This window comes from Lepisosteus oculatus, chromosome 13 (genome assembly GCF_040954835.1).
Source record: "Lepisosteus oculatus isolate fLepOcu1 chromosome 13, fLepOcu1.hap2, whole genome shotgun sequence".
Classification (NCBI taxonomy): Eukaryota; Metazoa; Chordata; class Actinopteri; order Semionotiformes; family Lepisosteidae; genus Lepisosteus; species Lepisosteus oculatus.
The window spans coordinates 8,628,773-8,653,307 of NC_090708.1; the positions used below are offsets into that span (position 1 = coordinate 8,628,773).

General features: G+C 39.4%; 1 protein-coding gene across 4 annotated transcripts in view; it reads right to left on the reverse strand.

The window, feature by feature from the left end:
• LOC102696927 (arf-GAP with coiled-coil, ANK repeat and PH domain-containing protein 2) overlaps nucleotides 1-24,535 on the reverse strand; it is a 70,198-nt gene that overhangs the window by 28,805 nt on the left and 16,858 nt on the right. For all 4 annotated transcript variants that reach the window (XM_069197809.1, XM_006637638.3, XM_015361222.2 and 1 more), the window contains exons 2-8: nucleotides 13,043-13,100; nucleotides 8,302-8,421; nucleotides 7,798-7,851; nucleotides 6,301-6,359; nucleotides 5,574-5,757; nucleotides 799-843; nucleotides 501-596 (exon numbers count right to left, since the gene is read on the reverse strand). In XM_069197809.1, the coding sequence (XP_069053910.1) occupies nucleotides 501-596; nucleotides 799-843; nucleotides 5,574-5,757; nucleotides 6,301-6,359; nucleotides 7,798-7,851; nucleotides 8,302-8,421; nucleotides 13,043-13,100 (616 nt within the window). The remainder of the gene's footprint in view (nucleotides 1-500; nucleotides 597-798; nucleotides 844-5,573; nucleotides 5,758-6,300; nucleotides 6,360-7,797; nucleotides 7,852-8,301; nucleotides 8,422-13,042; nucleotides 13,101-24,535) is intronic.

Genomic DNA, 24,535 nt, shown 5'->3' on the forward strand with positions numbered 1-24,535 from the left:
GTACTATTTGCCTTGAGGCTTCACTTTCAAGGTTTACTCAGCAAATTCCTGGCAAGAAGCCTGCCTTTTGATAATAAAATAGAAGCACAACCATTTGCAGCTGCATTTGGTTACATACTGCTGGAGAATCGCAGACCCTCTTAATATGTCATATGCATTACCATGTGAAGTTAAAATCCTACGACGTTATATTTTTTGTTATATTGTTATTCATTAAGGTTTCCAAAATTTACAAACATCCTTAAGAGAGGATATAAATGGAGGGGTTAACTTCTTTCGACTATGGTAAAAAGCAAAATATTTTGTTTTAGTTCTGGGACATGATTTTGGAAAACAAAAACATTACCAGATAAGAACTTACAGGTACGTCAACAAGAATGTTGAGTCGATCCCAGAGTTGTGCAGGATCTGGTTAATTCTACATTAGGTGGTGAGAATCCGACTGCTGTTCGGTCTCAATGCAGGTCATAACAGAGACCCAGACAAACTCCAGAGCTCACCTGCCCTCCCAGCTCTTTCATTAATGGGTGCAGCTCACTGAACAGGTCATAGCCCTGATGGAAGAAGGTTAGGTGGGCATACATGAAAGACAGCATCTGCAGAAATTAAACACAAAAAAAAGAGAGACAAGCTTTGATCAGTTTTATCCGCCTTTGATCAGACTATGACATAAACCAGAAAAAATAGAACAAAACAGTGCCAGATACAGACACTTCTGAATGTCTTGTATGCAGTTCTGGTATGCAAACATTTCTTTACTGGCTTTTGGTGTTCTGAATGGACAAAAAAGCAACTCACCGATTTGAGAATCTCAGATCTCCTTTTGGATTGAAGGACATTAATCTAAGGGAAGAAACAATATTTCCACTTTCAGTCACTTGTTTTCTTTTTCCTTCAAGGTTAGTCTTCAGTGAGCTACAGCATATCTATAATGGTGTTTACCTTTGTCAATAACACCTGCATTAAAATATCTCCAGAACAGCACCTGCGCATAGCATCGGTTTGACACTTTATGGGCAAAGGATGAAAATGTATTTATTGGATGTATTGGATTCATCCAATACAAGTCCTTTCACACTCAAGTTATTGATTGCTATTGATGAAGTAATAAAATGAAACAGTAATTTCCTTTCCCTAGGAATCCTGAATATACATACACATGCTGCTAATCATACAGAATACAGATTAGTCACTTTTTTCTGTGAATGTAGAATTCGTTATCCTTCCCTTTTCTGACAGGGAATCACAGATGTATACAAAGAACAGAAAACAATACTTGTTTGCATTAGATAGGTGTGAAGATTGACAAGGTACTAAACCCTAAGGTTAAAAACAGTAGGGAAAATTCAATTCATTCAACTGTTATCAGCATGCAAAAGAGGTATGCTTTTTAATATTTATTTTTACAGCTTATAGACAGACTGTTATTTTTACTGTTATAAACTATTTTTACGTATTTCAATGCACTGTGGTTAAAATGATTTTTTCTACAGGTAGCAGGAAAGCATCATCGACATTTTGCAATTAAAGTTTCACTGCTTATGAAAATATTAATATCATTCACAAACTACTTTTGCTACAAATGTGCTTCTTTGACCTTGAGCTTGGAGATCCCTAAACCAGTTAGTTTAATAGGCCATTACTTTTAGAGACTGGCAACACCTGTAAGCTACAGATTACTCAAGTAATCATTTCAATTAAGAGAACTCTGGTCCTTGAAGGCTGAAGAGTACCAGGACTGTAGTGCTAAATGATCTCTAACTTAATTAGTAAATCACACATTATTATTTGATCACAGTGAAACTGTTCCTTATCTTTACAAATTGGTGATTTCATGGATGATTGGGGCTGTTCAGGACCTGGGTTGGAGATCCCTGTATTATACAAACACACATCACTGAATAGTACTAGTGCAAGTACATTTTCACACCACTAGATGGCAAAAATAACTCATTCTTCATCTTAATGATCCTTAGTAGAGGTGAACAGGCGACAGTACATAATACCAGTACATACACACACACAGGTGTTTTCCTGGGACAATTTTCCATCACCTCCCATTCTGTTATTTACTATTCCCTACTGTCATACAAAACTCTACACATGGTAAAAACACATCTAAATCAAAGTATTCTGGCACGTTTATATGTTAAAGAAGGTGCCATTGTGGATTACTAACAATATCACTTACAGTGTAAGGATGGCCCCGCATTTTATATTGGCCAGGAGTTACTATATTTGTGGGGACGCTTTCACACATTTTCCGTTTCCATATTGACAGGTAAACATGCCCCCTCCCCCCAACACACAGTGTCATATACCTGTACACCATAGTGAACACAACTGAACTAACCTTCAGTCATGACAGCTGCTTTTTTCTGCCTCTACCTTTACAGTCATGAGAAAAAGAAAGTACACCCTCTTTCCATTCTATGATTTTATATATCAGGGCCTAAATAACAATCGTCTGGTCTTCACCAACTTCTATAATTAGACAAATTCAGCCTCAGATGACAGACAACACATAACAGATTCCACTATGTCATTATTTATTCAACAAAACATAAGCCAACATGCAGAAGCCATGTGGGGAAAAATTAAGGTACATGACTGTACCCTTGATGCACACTGACAGCCACAAATCAGAACCAGGGCTTGTCTAGCTAGGTGGGAGAAACCAATGGCTAACATTCAGTGACCTGTTCACATCAATTTCTTGTAATCACGCCTTATCTGAGGCTATTTTTTTAAAATAAGAAATGAATGGAGCTAAAAGAAAGAGTCCAGCATGCATTTACTAGCATTGCCATTTTTTACACCTGTTGGACCAGCTCTTTTCCGTGACATTTGTGTGATGGGCTTGAAAAGAATGAAAACTAAAAGCCCTGATCAGATGTGTCTTAACTGAGCTCTTACTTACACTAACATGGGGTTTTAAACAAAGATATAAATCTTCCAAAATCCATGCCCTGTATTTTACTTTTTTATCCTGAAAATATTTAGCAGCACATTTATTTTTTTCAGATATAAAACTAGTGACTGGGAAAATCTAGTGAATTTGACAAAGCTAATCCTCTGCAACCTTGCAGAAAATTCAATCTCATCTCGGCACACAGCGTCAGATAGGTTTTAATAAATGGATCTGATCTCTCATGAATAATGACGGCTCATAAAACAGCCACCAGAAGGCCTTCGTCTCTAAGGCAGGACAGATGTGTGAAATGCTCTCACAGCTGTTGCTGTTGTCATTAGCACATTCCTCCACAATGCTGGATACTCACTGAAAACAATTCTCACTAACATAAAAAGAGCAGGACCTAATTTTAATCCAGAAATATACATCACTCTCTTGAAGCCTCATCTACTTTGAGGATCCGGGTTAATAGTTGCACATAAACATAAGATGAGGACATCTGTAATTATCCCACCAGGGTTAAAATTTCCCTGAAGGAACACCATTATTAGAGCTCTAATATTAAACAATTAAAATTGTTAAAATAGAACACAAATGTGTCAGTATGGAATGCCTTTACACACCAGATCAGAATTATTAATTGCTTTTCAATATGATTCAGACTAACATACACGTGTTCCAAGGTTTATCTTAAATATCACTGGTTTTCACACCCACCTATACAAAACATTTGTGTCCCATATGAAGCCACTAATATCAGGATTCACTATTCTCCGGAAATCCCTCAGACTTCAATGACTCTGGCTCAGACAACTGAGCCAATGACTCTAACACCAATAAGGGGTCTGGTGACAATTATCGCTGGGCAAAGTCTAGAGACTGAATATGGACCCCGTGGACTTCACCTTGCTTTTTAAAAAGTGCTCAGTGTTGGAATACCCTTCTTTGGAGCTCACTGCAACCTTTTCACAAACCAAGAGCAACACAATTGCTTTATATATTACGAGCATTGTATATCAAATGCTGTAAAAGGGCGATGGTTTTACAAATGTTCTCTTAAAGCCATTTCACAGATACTACGTTAGGCCTAATCCATCCTTCTGAACAACAAAAGGTTCCTTCACTAGGTGGATGAGCTGCTCAGTCTTTGTTCAAATAATATGCACAATTATGCTATGGTATGGTTATCACACGCCATGATGTGCTTACTTATATACTGTACCAGGGATAATTTACTAAAGGAGCTTTCTGCAAACCATATCAATGAGACAAGAAGCATTAAAATGATTCCTGGTGTGGTATTCAAGCCTTACATTTTACTTGGTCAAACTCCTGGATTGCTTGAAACCCTACTTGATCTAGAAAACAGGTTCTGTTCTTGGCTGACACTTTAATCGAGGAAGCCCCAAAGACATGCTTGTGCTCGTATTTGAAGACTATCCCCTAGAATGCTCTTTCAGTCACATGGCACAGTAAGATTAATAAGTGTTCTGCCCTCTGCAAACTGCTCCCCCTATGTTCAGTCTGTCTCAACTGAATGCGGATAATATAGGGACGGTGCTAAGAAACAGGCAATGAGACTAGGACAATATCGGAATTTAATCAAATGATAGTAAACAAAAAATAGTAAATGGTTGTGATTTCTTACTCAAGAGCACCTTACCAATTTATGACCTTCCTGAAAAAGCGTATTAACATACTTCTGACCTCTAGTCAGAACCATACCGCTTTTTTTTTATTTTAACCATCCTTTAATAAAAGGCTTTATTAAGAAATTATACCACTTCATTTCAGCAGTTCACACGAACAGGTTAACAGGCTAATTTCATGATAACATAATAATAATAATAATAATAAATACAACTGCAGATTTGATCTAATGACCACCCAATATTGTCTCACCTAGGTATTCAAATATCCTAATAGAGGAGAAATTTGAGCTCTGTTTGGCTGCGACAAGGGACAAAAACTAAGAACCAAACTATAACCATGACGGGTTTCTTGACTACAATAAACGTATAGTTCTTATTCTTATAATATGTAGCAGAGGTGCTCATGTCCCTCGTCTTTCATCTTAGTTTCACTCCAATCACTTGTGGAGTCGAAGGTAAAGGTGGGGTGTCGGAAGAGCAGACATCGCTGCCTTCAAGTCAACTCCCATCGTCGTTTTATTGCTATTCAAAGCAGCATGCAAACAAATGATTTGCAACCTGGACCCAACGTCCAAAGGAAAAGCACAAAAGAAGACCTGTCATAATAAAGACCAATGACTGATCACTTAAATATTATTCTATTATGAACAAGATTTTAAAGGAAGCTGTAGAACTTGAAAAACTGGTCGTTAAGTAAACGGTTTTGCTGCCACACCCTCATAATATAAATCTTTGACTGGGAAATTACAAAGAAAAAACATCTAAATCATAAGGGTCAGAAATAAACTGACATGCTGTATGGTGGTATAAAAAGTACAAAAATGGTTGTCTAGTCTGCCTCAACTGGATAAAAAAAAAAACATTAGAAATAACCAAGGAAAAATGTTATTTTTATCAAAGATTTTATACTGGGCCTTCACAGATAAATTTCTCTGGACATGACAAATTTCTTCAGGTGTTGCTACAATAATGCCGCATATCCACTCATCCCACTTCCTGGGTCTGACCTGCAGCACGTAGTCAAGGGCGATGTGTCGGAAGCACTTCCGGGTCGCGGTGAGGATGTTGGTGGCCTCCTCCACCTCATGCTGTTTGTTGCGTGCCGCCTGAGCATTCTTCACCAGAGCGCCTTCTTTATCCTCGCTCACCTTGTCAAACTGTTTCTTGGCATCTTTGAATTTCCGAATATCCCTGTCAAAACCGCACAGAAGGAACGTGTGGGTTTCTGTCAAACATCTCCATGCAGACCAAAAATTAATAACACTAAGAAAAATCTCAAACACTGGCTTTTATAGTGTTTTACTCAATGCCTTCCATCGCAGTTAAGAGAAAACAATTAAAAGATAAAAATATAAGTTCCTTCTTACAATGCTTTCAAACAATCTGGTGTTAGAATTGGTCTAGAAGCTAATGTCTTGATTTTGCACAAGTAACAAAACACACTCAAATTTCATAATAAGTGAACTCAGGATTGTATGATGCTTTTCCTAGGGTGCACAACTATGCACATCTATGGTGAAAGACGTTTTCACTCATTAATTAAGTAATGTGAACATTTTAATTAGTAAAACTCATAAACTAGTGAAACTATAACTAAACTTTTAAAATACCTTTAGTATCTGAAGTTTTTGGTGCACTGATATGACATACTTATAGCTTTTGTCTTTAACTGAAGATATTTTCTTGTACCATAAAACGGTTCTTTAAAGACATTTCTCACTTGCAAACACTTACTCTTTCACAAACATTTGCAGCTGTGACTTAAGAGATCTCTGGGCTTGGTCAAATAAGATCTGAAATGAAATAACACGCATAACTTTGATCAATTACAGGGTCAGGGTGGGATTCTCCAGGTTGCTAAACAAAGGCACAATACCATACAGAAATGAACCTCCACGTAAAAATTTAAAAATAGCAAACATCCAATTAATATATCCAATAAAAGCAAAAATAGAAGAAAAAAGAACAGGATATTGAAAGACACCTGCAGTTGCACATGGGAATCTATTGTTAACAATACCTGTTAAACAATTACTGTAACATATGAACATTGAAATATTTTGCAAGGATTTCAAAACAGGGATTCAACAACTTTCCCCATTACAGGTCATTTCATCATTCCCACAGTCTTAAAAACAGCTTCGGCCCCATGACTAAAGGCCATGTGCTCAGTGAATTCAATGAGAGCTTTTAGCTCAACTCAGCTGATAGGACCACATCTAATTTTAGTGATTAAGAGTGAGTCACTACCATATCTGTTTCTGCATTTTGCTTTTCCATTTTTAAAATGGCTGTAAACAGAAACAAGTAAAATTGAACAAAAACACAGATTTAATCTCTGCAGCAAAAACCCATCCTAACCCAACACACTTACAGTATTAACCTGCACATGGAAGTTCAAAAGGTTTCTTTTAACAGCGTTAAAGGCTTGGGAGAAAAGTAACATAACAGTGTCTTGTGATCTTAAACTACAGTAATCCCAAAACTAGATGTGGTAAATCCAGTCACGCAGCAGCTTGTAGCTTTATAAATACGGTATCTGTCTAGCTCTGACCTTTTGAGAGGATTTGACAGATGTCATCACTGAAGCAAAAATGCTATAGAAAAAGTCACATGCAGCCAATAGAATGTTTAAATAAGTAATTTGCTAAGAGTCCACAAGTTAGCTTCTGTAATTTCATTTTTATGCTGTTTCATTTCATTTCTGTATTTTCAACACATGACTCTCACATTCCTGCCAAGACTGTGCTCAAAGAGGCTCCTCTTCTGTAATCTTTATATTTATGGCAGGCTGGCTTCTTCCAATACTTGTCAGATCAAACAAGCAAAGAGCAGCTTGATGACAGGAGAGCCAGAAGATATCATTTCAATTAAGAGGATTTATTCTCTGCTGAAAAAAAAATCTAAGAACACAAAAACACATCTATGTCCTACTGGCAGTGCCAATCAGGTGTGGCACTCAAGGAAACTCAAAGATTCAGACAATGCAAACGCAGGAAAACCAAATAATAAGAGGTATGTAAGGTAAGGTGGTCAAGATATTTTCCCCTTCTTTGCAGTTTGAGAAAATCAAATTACATTCCGTGTTTCAACCAGAGCTGAGAAGCACATCCCCCTGCAAATGTTTAATTTCCAACACTTTTGTTAGGATTTAAACCGATTTATTATAAAAGCAATCCACTGAGCCCCACTCTGAGACAGACTTTGGTATATTAGAGAAGGCTAACTTACAGTATGATAATTGATCATCTCCTGCAGACTCTCTGCAAACTTCGACAAACTAGACTGTGTGGAAAAGAAGGAAAACGTGTTAGGAAAAACACAGTGCACAGAAGATTCTACTACAGGCTATCCACAACAGGATATCAGAATGCAAGCATTTAATTACTTCAGGGCAATCCTAATAGTATAAATCTAGAACCAATATCTGCCGACAAACATTTACACCAGCTGTACCTTTTGAAACACTTAACACCAGGAAGGATTGTAAAATTTGCTGTGAACTGGCTCTCATGGTAAACATGTTTGACAACGTTTAAATTAAGTGCTCTGGGCACATAAATCAAAGCAACCAGAATGAAAAAAGCCTGGTCAATTTGCTACATTCTTCTTGGATGGAGCAAAAATATAATGGGATGCATTATGGAAAACAAAACCCCGCATTTCCGTGTTTGTAGTCAAGTACAGTATATTATGTAATGATTCGCTACTTGTAAATCCAAGTCATGGACTTACCTCAATGACCACATCTTTCGCAGACTGCTGGGCGAGCTCTCTGATTCCATTAACAAACTGTTTGTTGGCTGTATTGTATGCTTTTCCGGCATCTATCATTCCAATGCACAGCTTTACCAGCTACAAAAAAAAAGAGGAGGATGTTAACTTCTCTGAGCAAATAAGATCTTCAAGGCCCCAGTGGATAGTGGAAGTAATATTATCTGTTTAATTCACTAGAACCATGTGTCAAAACAAACAAGACAACTGAGACACATACTAATACTATTTTGAAACCTGATGTTGAAGTTCAAAAGTTAATCAGTGTTGGTATGGTTAGTACTACGGTGGTAGACCTCTAAGGAAAACTAGGCTGCTAGTGTGAGTAGTGTTTGTGGAGCAGCAGCTGGCCTGGGAAAATTCAAACCGATGTGCCTGTGGTCAGGAACACTGGTGCTTTTGGAGGTGCGGTTCATTGGATGAAACCCCATACTCAGGTCCTGACCACTTGGTCATTAAAGCTCTTTAAAAGTCAAAAAGTTCACTGAAGTAACAGCACTGTTGGGAAGATCAAGGGGCTGTTAACCCCCCAGGATTTTGGTCGAATTCTTCCTTGGTCTAGTGCAATCTGAATTCAACTGTTGAAGCAACTATTTTTACTGTACCTGATCTACTGTGTAGTAGGGTTACTGGTGTACAGTGACTGCCATGTGTCACCCAGGAGGGTGCTACAATCTGGCAGCGGGCTAAGTGCTCCCCCTTCTATGGGAAACATGGTTTATGTGATTGTACGAGCTTAGGCTTGGTTGCATCCTCCTCCTGCTGGAGAGTAAATCGGATGCACTTGCGTTAATGAACTGATTTGCCACCTGCAGAATGGAAGAAAAAGGGGTTCATTTGACTGGCCAAGTGCATAACTGGACACTCCTCAGTCAGAGTATATCAGCAGTCAGGTGCAGAGGCTGGGGGCTGCGTCTGAGCTCCGCAGATCAGGGAGGGAGAGTTGTGTAGGTGGAATCCTGAGCTTTAGAGGGCTTAGATAGTGCAGGAGTGTTTATTCAACTCCTGTGCCTTAACCTCAGCAGCCAGATGGCAGTCCTAACACCATTTTAAGAGAGATGACTTAGAAAGAGATAAAGAAAACTTGCAAAGATTTTGTTATGTATTGGATTTGGTAAAGAATGATGGATCCAGAGAGAATTTAGTGTTTGTTATTTTTAGTATGTATTGCTGAATTAATTCTAATTTCTCCAGAGCCTCTATAGCATAGTAGATTAGAATTGTTTATAGTGGGAAACTAGGTATGGTGCACTGCTAGGTCTCTGGGGATATGGGGATAATTGTCCTCCAGCTGTAGCGAAGACTGGTTGTGTGTCTAGGGGAACCCAGTTTAGTGTGCAAGGTGTCCCGGAAGGATGAGGACAAGTCCTTTGTTGGAGCAAAAAGGAGTTTAAGGGGACCATGCTCATTCCTGTCCTCTCAACAATTTTCTTTGAAGACCGAAGAGTGGTTTTGCAGGAGGTGAAGAAGAAAGATTGGACAGTGCTTTTAAGGCCTCTGAGCGAAGCCTTAGAAACTGAAGTTTTGGGACTGAGCAGGCTTCTCCGAAAGGAGACCACTCTGGGTTGCATATTGCATCTCGGGGTTTGACATTCACCACATTTTGGGTTCCTGCCTTCAGAATGAAAAAACGCTATATGAGAATTATGCAAAACGCCAGATTGGTTCTTATGTTCAAAATAAATCTCAAAAGGTTTAGGAAAAAAAATCTTAAAAGGTGATAAACAAGATAAAGAAATATGTTAAGTCTTAACCATATACTCTTCACAATATTACACATCCCATATTGCACTACAAAAATACTGAGGTTAAAAGGAAGTACATTCACCACTACGAGTTTAGAAATTCATTTAGTTTTGTAGAACAATGTAAAGCAATTTGTCCTGTATACATTTGACAAACATCAATAAACAAATATTGGTAAATATAAGCAGTTCTCACACATGGCTATGTAAATGAAGAATGTAAGTTCATTTAATTCAGTTGAATTTTTTGGTAGCCTGAAGAGAAAGAAAAAAAATACTTTTATAAGATCGCTTTATTGGCCATATACAATTTCTTGTATTAGGAATTCATCTTTTCGCATACCCCAGCTTGCTCTCCATGAGACACACAGACAGGGAGAGAAGCTTAGGATCAGAGCGCAGGGTCAGCAATTTATATGGCACCCTTGGAGCAGTTGGGGTTAAGGGCCTTGCTCAGGGGCCCAGCGGAGTAGGATTCCTCTGCCGGCCGTGGGATACAAACCAGCAACTTTTCAGCTACAGGCCACAGAGCCACTGCACTGCCCTTTTATGCCTTATATTAAATAAATAAGCTTAAAGACAGATACAGCAGAACCCATCTGGGGACCAATGCGATGGATGCAGACACATTAATCTCCAGGAATGATCCCAGTTCAGCTACCTGTTTCAGTAAATCTGCTCTTTGCCAAAAAATGTAGCATATCCAAAATAGATTTTCAGCAGAAAAAAACTAGTTATCTAGGTACACCTGTGGCTTTGGGACCATATATTTCAATTTTTGCTTTCCTATAAGAGGAATAACAGAAAGCTGAACAATGTAATGAAGTGTTGTACAAAACTGCACACAACAAACAGGAGTAAAGCAGACCTGACATTCTGATGAATTTGAAAAAAGGCTACCCTTTTGTTTTGTTTTCAACTTAAACTCAGTATTTCATTTTGGGCTTTATACAGAAACTGGCCTCTCGTTGGTGGGAAGTTAATGATACCAAAAGGGAAGAATTAAAAGCTCAGCTGAACATTGTTTGCTTTCAAATAAGGAAATGAGCAGGACACTTCCCTTCTTGTTTATGTAGATTGCACGCAGGCTGTCAATGAGAATGACAGAAAGGCAGCGCCCATGTCTCTCCTTGCCCTGCTGCAGGGCTCACAGCGACACAGGCCTCAAGCACACCGACTCCCACTGGAGTGCACCAGAGAGAGGCACTTGTTGGCCAGGGTGCACAGTAGGAGCTATTCTCCCCGGGGAAAGACTGTAACAACATCTAACAGCCCTCCCTGCCAGCACTTAATCCCATCAAAGGGGAAGTCAACTTACTTAGGATACTCCGCTAACGACACCCTACCCTCTGTTCATAACTTGTTTTTTACTGACTTCTCTGGCTGTATAACTCATAATCAACTTCCACCTGTCTTTCCACACATAGCGCCATTCGGCTTGAGCCTGTTGTTATTATTGTTGTTGCAAATTCAATTTACAAACCAGCAGAGTGAGCAAAGGGTTTAAATATATTTACATCTCATTTACAACGTTATCGTTAATAAAACTGACAGCACAAGCAGATAATTCAGTTTGTTTTAGGATGTATTACCAACATGACTCAGAGCTTGCGATGATGTATTTTTTCCCCACAAACTTTTTCCTGCAAATAACTTTTTTTTTAACTCACGATTTACAGAAACGCGCCTAGAAAGAATTTCAACAAAATTTTAGAGAAATTCATCCTGTTATGTTCATTCGGATGCTACAGTCAGTTTTTAGACTTAAAAAGTTTAAATTTTGCAGGATCTCCTCCAGTATACCAGGGCTATCTAAAAAGAAATGTCATCTCTTCTACGAAAGCCAGAATCCAGAAAGCGAAGCTCCATTGTGCAAGATGTACAGTATGTGCATTTCCTTTGTAAGGGAAGTGAGACGGATTGCAGAAACAAGGAGCTTGTCACTGTGCCACACCACGCTCACTGTAACCAGGTGTGCACACAACTGCGCAATACACAACAGAAGTGGAGGAAAGATTTGGTAAAATGCCTTATGCAGGCGCCACACTTCATGACTTTTCCTGTGATTTTCAGTCGTAGCCTTCATTTACATAATCGTAAGAAAATCACAGCGAGTTGTAGAGTCACAGCGCGTGCCCGTTTCCGCCAGCTGTGTAGCGTGACACCCCCAGCGACTCAGTCATAGCGCTCTTAACAGCCCCGATGACAAAGTCAAACTGGTTTGATTTTCTCGTGGCGAGTCGCACGTCATAGGGGTGGGCTCTTGTGTCTGCAACAGTCTACAGCCAATGAGCGCTCAGCCGGAGGTACCACGACCAAAAAAAAATGTGGTGAACTCCAAGTTTTGCGACAAATCCTCTTCTTTTTTTTCTCATCACAAAGGAGAGCACAGGCTACAGCAAAGGTAACAGCTACCTGCTTGTTCTCCATGCTGCTGCTCTGCATTCAAATCGAGAGAAGAGCAACAAGGTACATTACCCAGGTTTACAGAAATGTCCCACATTGAAAAGTCAAAAGAATTTAACCTTTAGTGTCATGAACAGATAAAACAACAGGGGGACCCCACTTATTCAAAATCTTCAGAAGCCACTGACAAATACCAGGAAATGAACTTCTTCAGAATCAACCGTGACACACGAGCCAGAGGAAACAAGTGCAAGTGCATTTAAAACTGAGAACTGGAGGCATTTTTGGTGCAAGGGGTTTTGGGATTGTGGAACAAGAAACCAGGCCAAGGCCGTAGTAGCCTATTCTCTGACTTCTTTTTAGAAAGGCCTGAATGAGATGCCCCTCTCAATCAGCTACCATCTATTAAAAGTGTTAGATGGGTCAAATGGCCTCCTTTTGTTTGTAACATTACCGAATGTTTCTCCTTCATTCATTATACTGCTCTATAATGCTGCTGCTGGTTAAAGCTCCTGTATCTACAGTACAGGTATATGACCAGAGGGGCTCACCTTATCTAGCTTAGATTCCAGCTCGCAAACGTCTCCCTCTACCTCTTCAATTGCTGCCCTGTTGAAAAACAAAAGAATGCAGTTAAACAGGAGCCAGTCACATCACGTAGGATAAAACATACTGTACCGGTGTCACTATCAGATATAAATACACAATCACAATTAAAAAAATGTTATTGTTGAGGTAAAAAGTACTCTTTTGTGTTAATTATTGATATAACAATAACAGACCAACCAAAAGCAGAAGCTGACATATTACTTAATGAAACAAATTATAAACATTCTATGGTTTAAGACAATCTGGGGAAACGGAAATCGTATTCAAAAGATAGCAAACCAAACAGTGCGCTTGTGCACTAGCAAGTAGGAAACTGAAGAGACCGCACACACTCAGTCTGAATGGAGGACTGAACCACAGGCATTAGCCTTCCATCAAGAACTTAAAAACACTTGGGATCATTTTCAAATTCCAACAATGACAATGAAAAACGTGGATGTTGGCAACTGAAAGTGCTTCAAAACAGAAATGTTGAAATCAAGACAAAATTTGTTTTTAAAAAATCAGCCCAAGGACTGAAATGACATTCCTGGAACAGCAGCAGATTCTACTGAATGTCTTTCAACAAACAGATTGTTCTCCCAGCTCTGCTCTGACAATCTCAGAGCCCAACAGCATTAGATACCTAATTATTTCCCTTCTCACTCCTACACAAGTCCAGTCCAGGTTCTGCTGAAACTTTCATATGGACCAAGTCGTCATGTCACTAGTAGAGAAAACAGAAAGCTCTATACAACACTCATCTCTATCTAGGTTCTTTAAGTCCTGGCTCATGGCCACATAGAAAAAGGTATATTAAAAACAACCTCAAGCACAGACTTTAAGTGATGGAAGTGAAAGAAGCAGATGTCAATTTTTTTTATAAACTTTACAGAGTGCTCTTATGGCCAAAATATGAGTTTATAAGGCAAAAAAGCACAGGACCATTTCTTTTTCTCAAAAAAGAACAGAATAACCATCCCATATTTGTCAATTTGAAATACTGAGGTCAACTTTTCCAACGTCAGGAAATGCAACTGTACAATGCATGGCATGATGGATAATGGCATTTCTCTCAAGAAAACATTACAGAAAAGAGAGGAGGAAGGATCAATGAGGAAATGAAAATCCTGAAGGGAAGTCCAATAATTCACTTCACAGAAACCTTGACGCTTCAGCTGAACAGTGGAAACTGCCGCAAGTTTTGGTACCGTGTTTGACACCACAGAAGGAAGAAGGGAGTTCATTTTATCAAACTTCCCAAGCCACACTGTCCATTTTTATAAATAATAGATTGTGTTATTCACCTACACGACAGAGCTCATACAATTTGGAATATTCATAAATGTACAAACAGGATACACAATTCAAATTGATCTGAAGGCCAGTATGTCATCCAATATGAAAACTGACTGAATACTCAGAGATTCCAGACTCTCCATTGCTGCCTGTCATACCAAGCTTCCTTCATACAAACTCTGTCGGTCATGGTTTGCTTTGGGGTTCACTTGGTGAGCACCCTGAGACCACTGAAACCACACGGGTAATTTGTCCAGATGGTTCCAATGCTCATGCGTTAAGAGTGAAGTGCTCTTGTGTCGTCAAACACATGGACACCAGAAAGCATCCCTTCCTTAAACTCTGGAGAGGCTATAGCCACTGTGGTATCCTATTCATGATGGACATCAAGAGCTCTCTGCTCTTATCCTGATGGACACATCTTCACTGCTTTCTGTTTCACTTAGGTACACCACTGGGGTCCTGCATCTCTGGCTGTATGTGTGTAACTTACAACTACTTTGGTTTCATTTGAGTCCCTTTGTCTCTCTTAATAGATAATAAGAGGTTTTTTCCGGCCTTGTTTTTCAGGCACACAACTTTCCCTTCCTTGGTCCTTCCAGTACAAATTCTGAAGCAGGCTCGGCTGCCCCTGTTTCTAATATGACACGTCCCACCATCCGCCCACAAAAAAGAAGGCAGAAAAAAGACGTTTAGGCCTTGCTGCCAAACACAGGAAACTGAATGCCACAGGGCCTATTTTTGGAGTGGCTTTCATTAATGTAACAAAACAGATCCTTTATTGCCTGCATTGTCAGAGCAGTTACAGCCAGCACAACTAACATTCTGGAACACTGCAAAGAACAAAGCCTGCAGAGGTGACATCATCAGTGGGTGGCGCTTTGGAGGGTGGGAACCAAGATACAGATTACAGTCCTTAGAAGCCACATAGACACCCTGACTGTGTAAATAAATAAGAGGGATTAGGAAAGGCTTGATTAGTGTCATGACATTTGATACCAAACACTAAGGTGTGCAAAAGTGATTGAGAAACAACATTTCTTATGAGTTTACTGTTCAAAGTTAATGAGGAGTACCTAACAAGAATATTGGGAAGTTTAAATATAAAAAAATAAAGAATAACACTAGGAAACTCGCACATGTACAGTACACTTAGAGAATTAAAAAAAAACACAAATGACCTTAACCTCACCAGTTTAGTGGGTCTGCTGGTATATAATAGCTGGTATCAGGTGGGGTCTGCACTTTAATGGAGGACAAAGTGGGTCTCCTACTATACGAAAGGCACTTTGGGACCCTTTGGAATGAAAAGTTGTCTACAGATGTACACAAGTATTATTACTGTGCCATGTGTTTAGTGGAGCCTTAGATTTAAAAAAAGCAGTACAATTTCACACACAGGAAAATCTATAATGCATTTACCACACTTCGCTTGCAACTGTGCTCTTAACTCTACAGAAAGATGCTGGTTAATATAAATTTGTCTAAACCATGATCACAAGAACAGATTTCATTTTGTAATTTTCCACAGCTTTATTTCCAATTAAAAGCTTAGCCAGCTCTGCAAATCACTGTTGAGCTTTGCGACATATACACTAAGAATGTACGGGTATCTGCAAATCTCTCTTTTAATACAATTCTGTTACACTGAAGTGCTTTCTTCTCTGATTTTCTCAAAAACAATTTAGAAGAAAATAAAAGCCTCTTATAAAAACAAAAGCAAGTCAAGTCTAACATATTTATGATAGTAAGAGCCTGAATTTCTGAAAAAGTACAGTTCCTCATTACAGGTGGTAACAGCACAGTCTAAAAATATATCTTTGATACATTTTCCTGTCTCATACATCAGCCTACAAAAACAAGGCTAGTTCTCTTAATCTCAAACTGTGAAATTAATCTAGCGCTATTTCTGTTAGTTCCTGAGGTGTTATCCAAAAGTATCCTTAGCTGACCTAATTTTAATGATTGCCCCGTGATGAACAGGGAAATAAAAACCCTATTGCTCAGAAAACAAGATACGAAAGGTCTGTGGCTTGCAAAAGTAATGAATGTTTTTTTGGTCTTCTAGTCCAAGCAGAGCCAATAAAGAGGATGGTGGTAGATGATCTGTGTCCCAGTGAACCAAGGACAGGATATGCACAGTCATGATCTAACAGGGCATTTAATACAAGGTATTTATTTCTACTATTATCCATGAGATTCCCTGCAGCCCCCTGCAAATGTCTTTAATCCAAAAACCATTGCAGCAGGCCCTAACAGACTATTGGAAACCATGTTTATCAGGGTACATGTCCAACATACACAGGACTTCAAGATTTCTTTCTTAATTACATTTAACCTATTTTCTCTCCTTGTCTACAGTAAATTTCAGAAACAGATTTTCAAAGCTTTTTCTGCCTTATACTGCTGACTGTTCTTTGTTACGTAAAAAAGTGTGTAGCAATCAAAGGAGGAAGAACAGTTTTCCAAATGTTTAGGATTATCATTGCTATGATAGAGCCATTCTGAGTTCCATTATTCTCATGTTGTACTGCATTTTCTCATTTATTTTCTGTGACACTTCCAGGATCATGTAAATACACGACAGCTGATGAAATATGGAATATCCTGAAACCTGGCCAGAGGACGGAGTCAAACTGCACAACTCATGTGGTTATTTTTCGATTCTAGTACAAAGTAGATGAGGCTAAGCTTTTCATTTCCACAGTAACGCAGGTCTGTGTACTACGTATTATAATATCTGGATTTAATAATTTAATACCATATTTGACCATATCTGTAAGCACAAGAAAGGCTTCCTGAATAGCATCACAAGCTTTGCAGGCCTTTGACTTGCGGGCGGAACGTTGTGATAACGGGTGGTCAAGAGAAACCGTATTAACCAAAGGTACAGAACTCTATTTCTGACTCGTCTGAAGGGACAAAAAGGAGAATTACTGTACTTGTGGGATTGAAAGCATGAAGAAATTGCAGCTTTCAGGTCCTTTAAGAGTGTGTTTTAACTTCCACCGCAGGTGTAATTATGTCAAGGAGAATACAGAGCGCTGTGCTCCCATGTTTGTTCAGAGTGCAGCCATCTGCGCCATGAGATCGACTCTGCTCAACAGCAATGTCACAGTGTGGATTTTACACTACAAACAAGTATAAACCAATATACACCACTTCTCCCATATATTTCACACTGTCAGATTGGGGAAAACAGATTGATAATGGCTTTAAAGTATACTATTTAATGAGTTCCGAGTAAATACTAGAAAGCCACTCATGAAAGTAATGGGAAAAAAAATTCCCCAACAACATTCATGTAGCTTTAGTGGCCTTCTGATGTCATGCTTCTACGTTGAAAGCTTTTCAAGGCAAAATGTCACCTTGGAAAAATAAATTGACAACAAAAGTCACTTTGCCTTGCAAGGAATAACAAGGAGACAATTCCTCTACGTCTGACACAACAAGTGTCCCATTTGCGACACACATCTCCCTGCTGATGGAATCATCAAAGGAAAGTGCTGCGTACAGGATGTGTCAAATACTAATGGATCTGAACTGCTGCCTGGGGAAAGAGGCAAGGTACTGTCACAGCAGGTCACACTTCCTGCAGGAACTCCAGAGAGGAACACGGGTCTGTGAAACTGCACCCTTATCACTATTAACCTCATTTCCTCTTGACGCGCAGATGCACCAATTGTATTATCTCTCTCTAGGTGATAATAATCTCTCTTCAACTGCTCACACAGGGTTCTCTTACACCTGATTGTGTGTGTCACTTTTCGGAGGCTTGCAAACAGATTCTCATGATGACGGCACTCGTCTACTGAAAAAAACATGCCCTCATCACACACACACACATATTTCAAGGGGAGATGTTAACAGGAAATTAAGGATTCTGCTTAATCTAGTGAACTACAAGACTTTAAGAAAATAATTTGGGCCATGAGGGCATTAAGGAAGATGAATCTGCCAGCTCTGTGGTTTTCTACATTCTTCCATCCACACTTAATTTGCACCAGCACGCTGCAAATAAACTTAATTTTGTCAATGTTAATGAGTAATCTGATCATGTAAATTGTATTACCTGGATTCAAGATCCAGTTTCTATTCCCCCCTCTGTATATACAGCTAATTAAAAACTATCCAATCAGAGATTAGAAATCTGAAATGCAAACCTAAATTGCACCAAAGATGTCAACAAGAGGCCAAGAGGCATGTACAGTATAGCTTATCAGTCAGGTTCAGCAGACGTCCCTGCCAGCAATCTTCCACTAGATTATTTATATCACTAGGTACTCTCATTGTGTATTTTAATGCATGGATACATTTTAAATGAGTTATTCATTAACTAATTGACTTCTTGTGTTCACTTGTAAACAGCAGACAGCAGGCCACTCCTTGTGAGATAGTTAGCTAAAGTGATAATTACTGGCAGTGAGGTAATCAGGCTCTAATTCTTCTTACAGCTGAAGAATGAAAGAGACTAAGTCTAACACATATCTATCTCTATTCCATGCCTGTTTCTGACGGAAACAATAAAGTAACGGTACCATTTGGTTAGCCTGAAAATCGGAATCCCGCCAAGCAGTCACACACAAGCAAAGAATTTTCGTCAAAATGACTCATGAGCTTTCGGCACTTCAACCGAAGAGACAGTGGACCTCACTGCTTCTTATTACTGCAACACAGGACAGTGCAAATCTTCCTGTTTGCAGTCAACAAGAGTCTGAGCATCCCTATGGTATTCAGAGTTCAAGAATGTCATTAAAAACATAATCATGTGTTTCAGGGCTCTTAGTTTTAAAGACATTTGATAAGTCAGAGATGAATACTGTACTAATGACAAGTTTCTCAGAAGGTCAACAAAGAATTACACAAATAATAATCATTATCTTCAAACACACAGAATCAGTAAACCGAACGTCTCCTCAAGCCCACAAACGTATGGCTAAAACGTCTATCAACATAAAAAGCTGTTGTTTCCTTGGGGGAGAAATGACATGAAGAGAACTGACCTGGAAAGTGTATTGTTTAGCTATTTAGGAGGCTTTGGACTAAAAGCTGATTACCTAACTTCTTTAAAGAAATACATGAGTTCCTGGGATCAATCAGCTACTATCTACCAAACAGGCAAGTTCTGCCATATGACGTCCTCTCATTTGTAATTTTTAGGTTCTTCAAAATTCTTTTTTGCGTTTTGTGTCATCCTATTTCATTATCCTTCTTTCGTATCACACACTGCTTGAAGTACCTTGCTCATATAATCAAAACTGGCCTGGGGATGGAAATGTTAACTCATATTGCCCAGACATTTTTCAAACCAACATCTTCGTGCAGAAGATTAATGGGATTTCAATATTACTACATTTCTGTTTAGGGCATCAGTGGTTGAAAGCATCTCAATGTCACATTCTGTGTTTACTGGAGCTTATGAGCATCACATTACCATACAACGTACTTGTAATATTCTTTTCCAAAACTAGGCAATTCAAGAGCTGAATTAATGTCCTACCTGTAAGACTTCATGAACAGTCTAAACTAGTTCTGTATTAATTAAAACCTGAAGTTGTCAAGGCCTCTCCAGAAGCCCTTTTCAGTGACTTTCACAAAGCAGAGATTATTCTAGGCCTTACATAAGGAAAGGACAGAGCAGGACTGATTAATATGAAATCACTTTACATATGAAAACTGTTTCCTATTGTGAAGAAGGTGTGATTGGGATATGATCTACTGACCAAGAAAGCAGACAGTAAGGAAACTATCCTGAACCAACCTTTTTATTTGTATATATTTTCCTTATTATGTAACACTGTCAACTGCAGAGCCCAGATTCCAGATTGCATACACCAAAACACCTAATCCGCAAAAATCGCCAGTATAACAAGTGCTATACCCACACACAAGACCATTACCTCCCGCTGCAGTGAAGATCTGACAACCCTTAACTACAGTATACAACTTATCCCTGTGAGTAGGGCACGACATTCTCGTTGACACCCCTCCCCTCCACAAACACACACTTCAGAGCCACCACTGCTTGATTATTAACTACAAAATTACTGTCCTCCTTTGTTCAAGAGAACTGGGGTGTCTGCTGTTCCAACATCAACAACTTCAGGACTTCAAATGAGTTACTTTCAAAAAGACACACCTGTCAGGAGGGCTAAACAAAGGTTATAGTAGTTCAGGTGGGTAGCTGCGTCAGCATGCGTAGGTTGCAAAGGAACAAGTAATAGGTTTATTCCATGCTGAAAAAAAGAAGAAAGAGAACACAACGTTTCGGCCGTGGAGCCTTCTTCAGGTGTGATAGCAGGTCATAACAAAGGTTATGACCTGCTGAGGTACAGGCAACAAAAAGTGAGACATGGCAACAGGTTGGGTATTCATATTGACATTGTGTTTCCCCACAGGGTTAGCACCAGCACAGTAAAATCTCTCGGGAGTGTTTTTATGTATGACTCATCAATATAAGCAAAAAAAACCACAAGGCCCTCCAGTTTCTGAAAAATAGCTTGCAATCACGCGCAGCTTCAAAAGTTCTTTTAATTCCATTCCAGTGCAGAAAAGCATCTGAAAGTAATTCCGCTTTTCTGGCAAAAGAAAAACTAATTAGAATCGGAAATAAACAAAACCCGTAAAAGATCTGTGCATTCCAATAACTGAGCTCCTTGATTTCTAAAAGAGATTGAAGCTAGACAGCAGACCTACAACAGAGCTGTCCCCAGCCATTCCTGGAGAAAAACTACCAGAACGTTAGGGCTTCAGGAATAGGAATAAGAATTGCTACAGTAGACCACAAGCTGCAGTACACTAATCCTCACTTACCTCATTTGACTGTGTGACAGTACAGTGCTATCAGACTAACTCTAATAAAAGTCCTGCATGGAGTGACTCTTGGCCTCTCTAAGGTCTGTAGCCTTAGAGTTGGGGGGTAGTTGCTTTGTCTTTTATGTATTTAAGAAAGAACATTTTTCATATTTCTAGCTCTGCATTCCAGTTTAGAAAGCAACCCCACAGTCACGGGGACTGTAAGGCAATAGGAATATAGTGACTGAAAGGAAATATACAGTACACCACAAACATGGAGGAAAAAAAGTGTAAACCACTGATGAAAGTGCATGGGAGGTCCTCAGAATGGGCAAAAATGTTACGTGTATTTAAAGCATTTCCCGCCTACACTGCAGATAATGAATTAATTCGAGGAAATCCCAAAGGTCAGTTAACAAAATACACATATGAGGCTGATGGACCAAGTGGGCAGAGCGGTGGCTCTGTGGCTAAGGATCTGTGCCTGTGACTAGAAGGTTGCCAGTTCAAATCCCACAGCCGGCAGAGGAATCCTACTCCGTTGGGCCCCTGAGCAAGGCCCTTCACCCCAACTGCTCCAGGGGTGCTGTACAATGGCTGACCCTGTGCTCTGACCCCAAGCTTCTCTCCCTGTCTGTGTGTCTCATGGAGAGCAAGCTGGGGTATGCGAAAAGACAAATTCCTAATGCAAGAAATTGTATAGGGGCTAATAAAGCAACATTATAATTATTATTATTGGACATTCTGCTTAAGTTGTAAGTACTTATTTCTATTTTACATTTACTGTATCAGACCCAATGCTCTGCTTTACAACACAACCTCCCTAAACTTTTATTTTATGCAGCTCTGCTTAACAGCTTTAGAAATCCAAATCTAAGCAAATGAGACAAAGTCACTCAAGAGCCCAAGCTGACAGTACTGTCAATGACAAGCAGCTAGACCCCAGCAAATTAAAAGGAGGGTTTGACAATACGAGGTCACTGATTTCCATGGAAACAGCTCAGCTGTACTTCTTAAATCAAGACTGACACTTTTAAGGTAGAAGCCTTAGAAGGAAAACAGGCCATGCATGCTGACAGGGAAACATCGTAAAAGTAACTCTTTTATCTAAAAGCACATACGTTATGAAATCCTTTACACCCTGCTTGTGATGAACTTCTGCAGCTACAGTATATTAAGCCCCGTCAGAGACGCAATGGGGCAGTTGACTTTTTAATCACAACACACCATTTCCAACCCTGTAACCTCATTGTTTTCAAAATTACACAACCATTACCTCCTACTGAAAGTTAAGTCTTAAGTGTGCAAATAAGTAAACTGCTTTGGGTCTTCTTATTTTTTTCCTGCAGTTAACTAGATATTACCAAGATTCCGGTAAGTGTTTATACTATATTGTCTGAGACCAGAAGACAGATGAAATCCATCTATGTTGTTCTTAAGCTCACTAAAGCCACCCAAGTCCGAGTCTGGCAACGATGCACTTAATTTGATTACTGCAAGGTCACGATACTTTTGTTAAAAAAACGCTGGATTAAACACTTCAAAATAATGTTTACTCCTGAGTAACTGAACATGAACATGTTTTGAGTGGTTTTCCCAGTGAAGCTGTACAGCACTGAGTTTTGTGCAGCCCAACATTTGCCCCTACGGACAGACAGTGATATACAGTAGATCCAAGTTGGAAACGGATTTAAGGGCTCTCTCTGTATGACCCCATCCCTTTTTTCATTCATGATATTACAGAGATCTGATCTTCTTCTGACTTACTGCTGTTGTCAACATCATACCAGTCTCCATATTGTTTTAGAGGGAATATTTTAAAAAGTAGGCTTATACGTTATACTATACCTAAAACAGTAGCAACTGAGGATCACACATTCTCACCATCAGGAGATTTTGCAGGACACTTTATCTAGTTGATTTAATTTCCTATATGTATCCCATAACAACCATAACCTTGTGTGCACTCTGTAAGGAGTTATAATAAGATATTGCATATAAGTGCTGCAATTTGCATTTCACAGTAACCATGACCCATCTTTATTCAATTGGACTATTCCTTGATGATAATTCACAGGACCATCCCTGAAGTCTAAATCCGGTGCAGTGGATACCACTGTATACCAAGTTTCAGACATGCCCTTTCATCAATATCAGAGAAGATGACATGAAGATGTCCAAACTTTTATGAAAAATCTAAAAAAGTGCAGGAAGCCAAGCAACCCGTCAAGAGGAACACTCTGACACAACATCCCATAGGCAATTTCATGAGTTTTCATCCAGGGATTTAGATCTGAAAATCCCCAAAGAAAAAGCATAGTAATCACCATCATTTCAAGAGGGGTCCCACATCTCTGGTGCGAGTCCTCCAAATTATAACACATGGAGGACATTCGATATTTCTTTTCTTGAGGATAGTCAGCCTGAAGTATGTTTGATAGCAGGCCGAGAAGATGCAGAATCTCGCAGGCGACTGTACCCAACACGACAGCGGAAGCAGAGCTCTCAGTCTGAGCACTGTACTGAAGGCACAGGCTCTCTCCAGGGGCTCTGGAGCACAGGCCCGCGCTCCTCCCCGTTTTCACAGCAAGTTCTTCCACTTAGCAAGCTCCCTCCTCCCCCTTTGCTCACTATTCCAGCTGGAAAGACTCCAAGGTCGACAGTGAGGCAACGTCCTAGTTTTCGCTGGCCAGAAACCTTCCATTCTTTTCCTGTATCAGCACTTTCATAGCTCCCCAGCTCTAGGCCAAAGTAACACTGATGGGAAGAAAACATTATTCTTGGCCTAAGCAGGAGTCAAGAGAGTATGAGAAATGACTGGAGCTCTCAGAGACATCCAGCAGGACCGTAGTAAGAGAGTTTCACAAGTGCCTCCACACACATGATAGCGACTCACACTTGACTATGCCAGACCATAACACGTTTCTCAGCAAACTGCATGGAACACATTACTTCAAGTAAAAAACGATCAGCATGACCACTGACTATTGCGATATCAAGTGGGGATCAGCTCAATTCATCCAACTCCTGTTGACAGCAGGAACACATATTAACATTCGTCTTTACAGACTAGCTTGTACTGTGATTTTGTTTTTAATCAAGTTGATTCTGGAATGATGTGGATGTTCATTGGCCAAATGATCTTTTCAGAGGTAGCACTGTGGTTTTGACAAGCTGGTAATGATTTGCAGGTCAAGCAGCTTAACATGCTGTAGATGTGAAAATTAGCTACTTTGGATTTAAACCTCACAACTGATTAGATTGTTCATGTTTCATTAAGTTCAGCACTTCCTAAGAAAGAGACAGGCATAAAAAACTTTGATTTGTGGTTATCTTAATGCATTCAGATGTTAGTGATATCC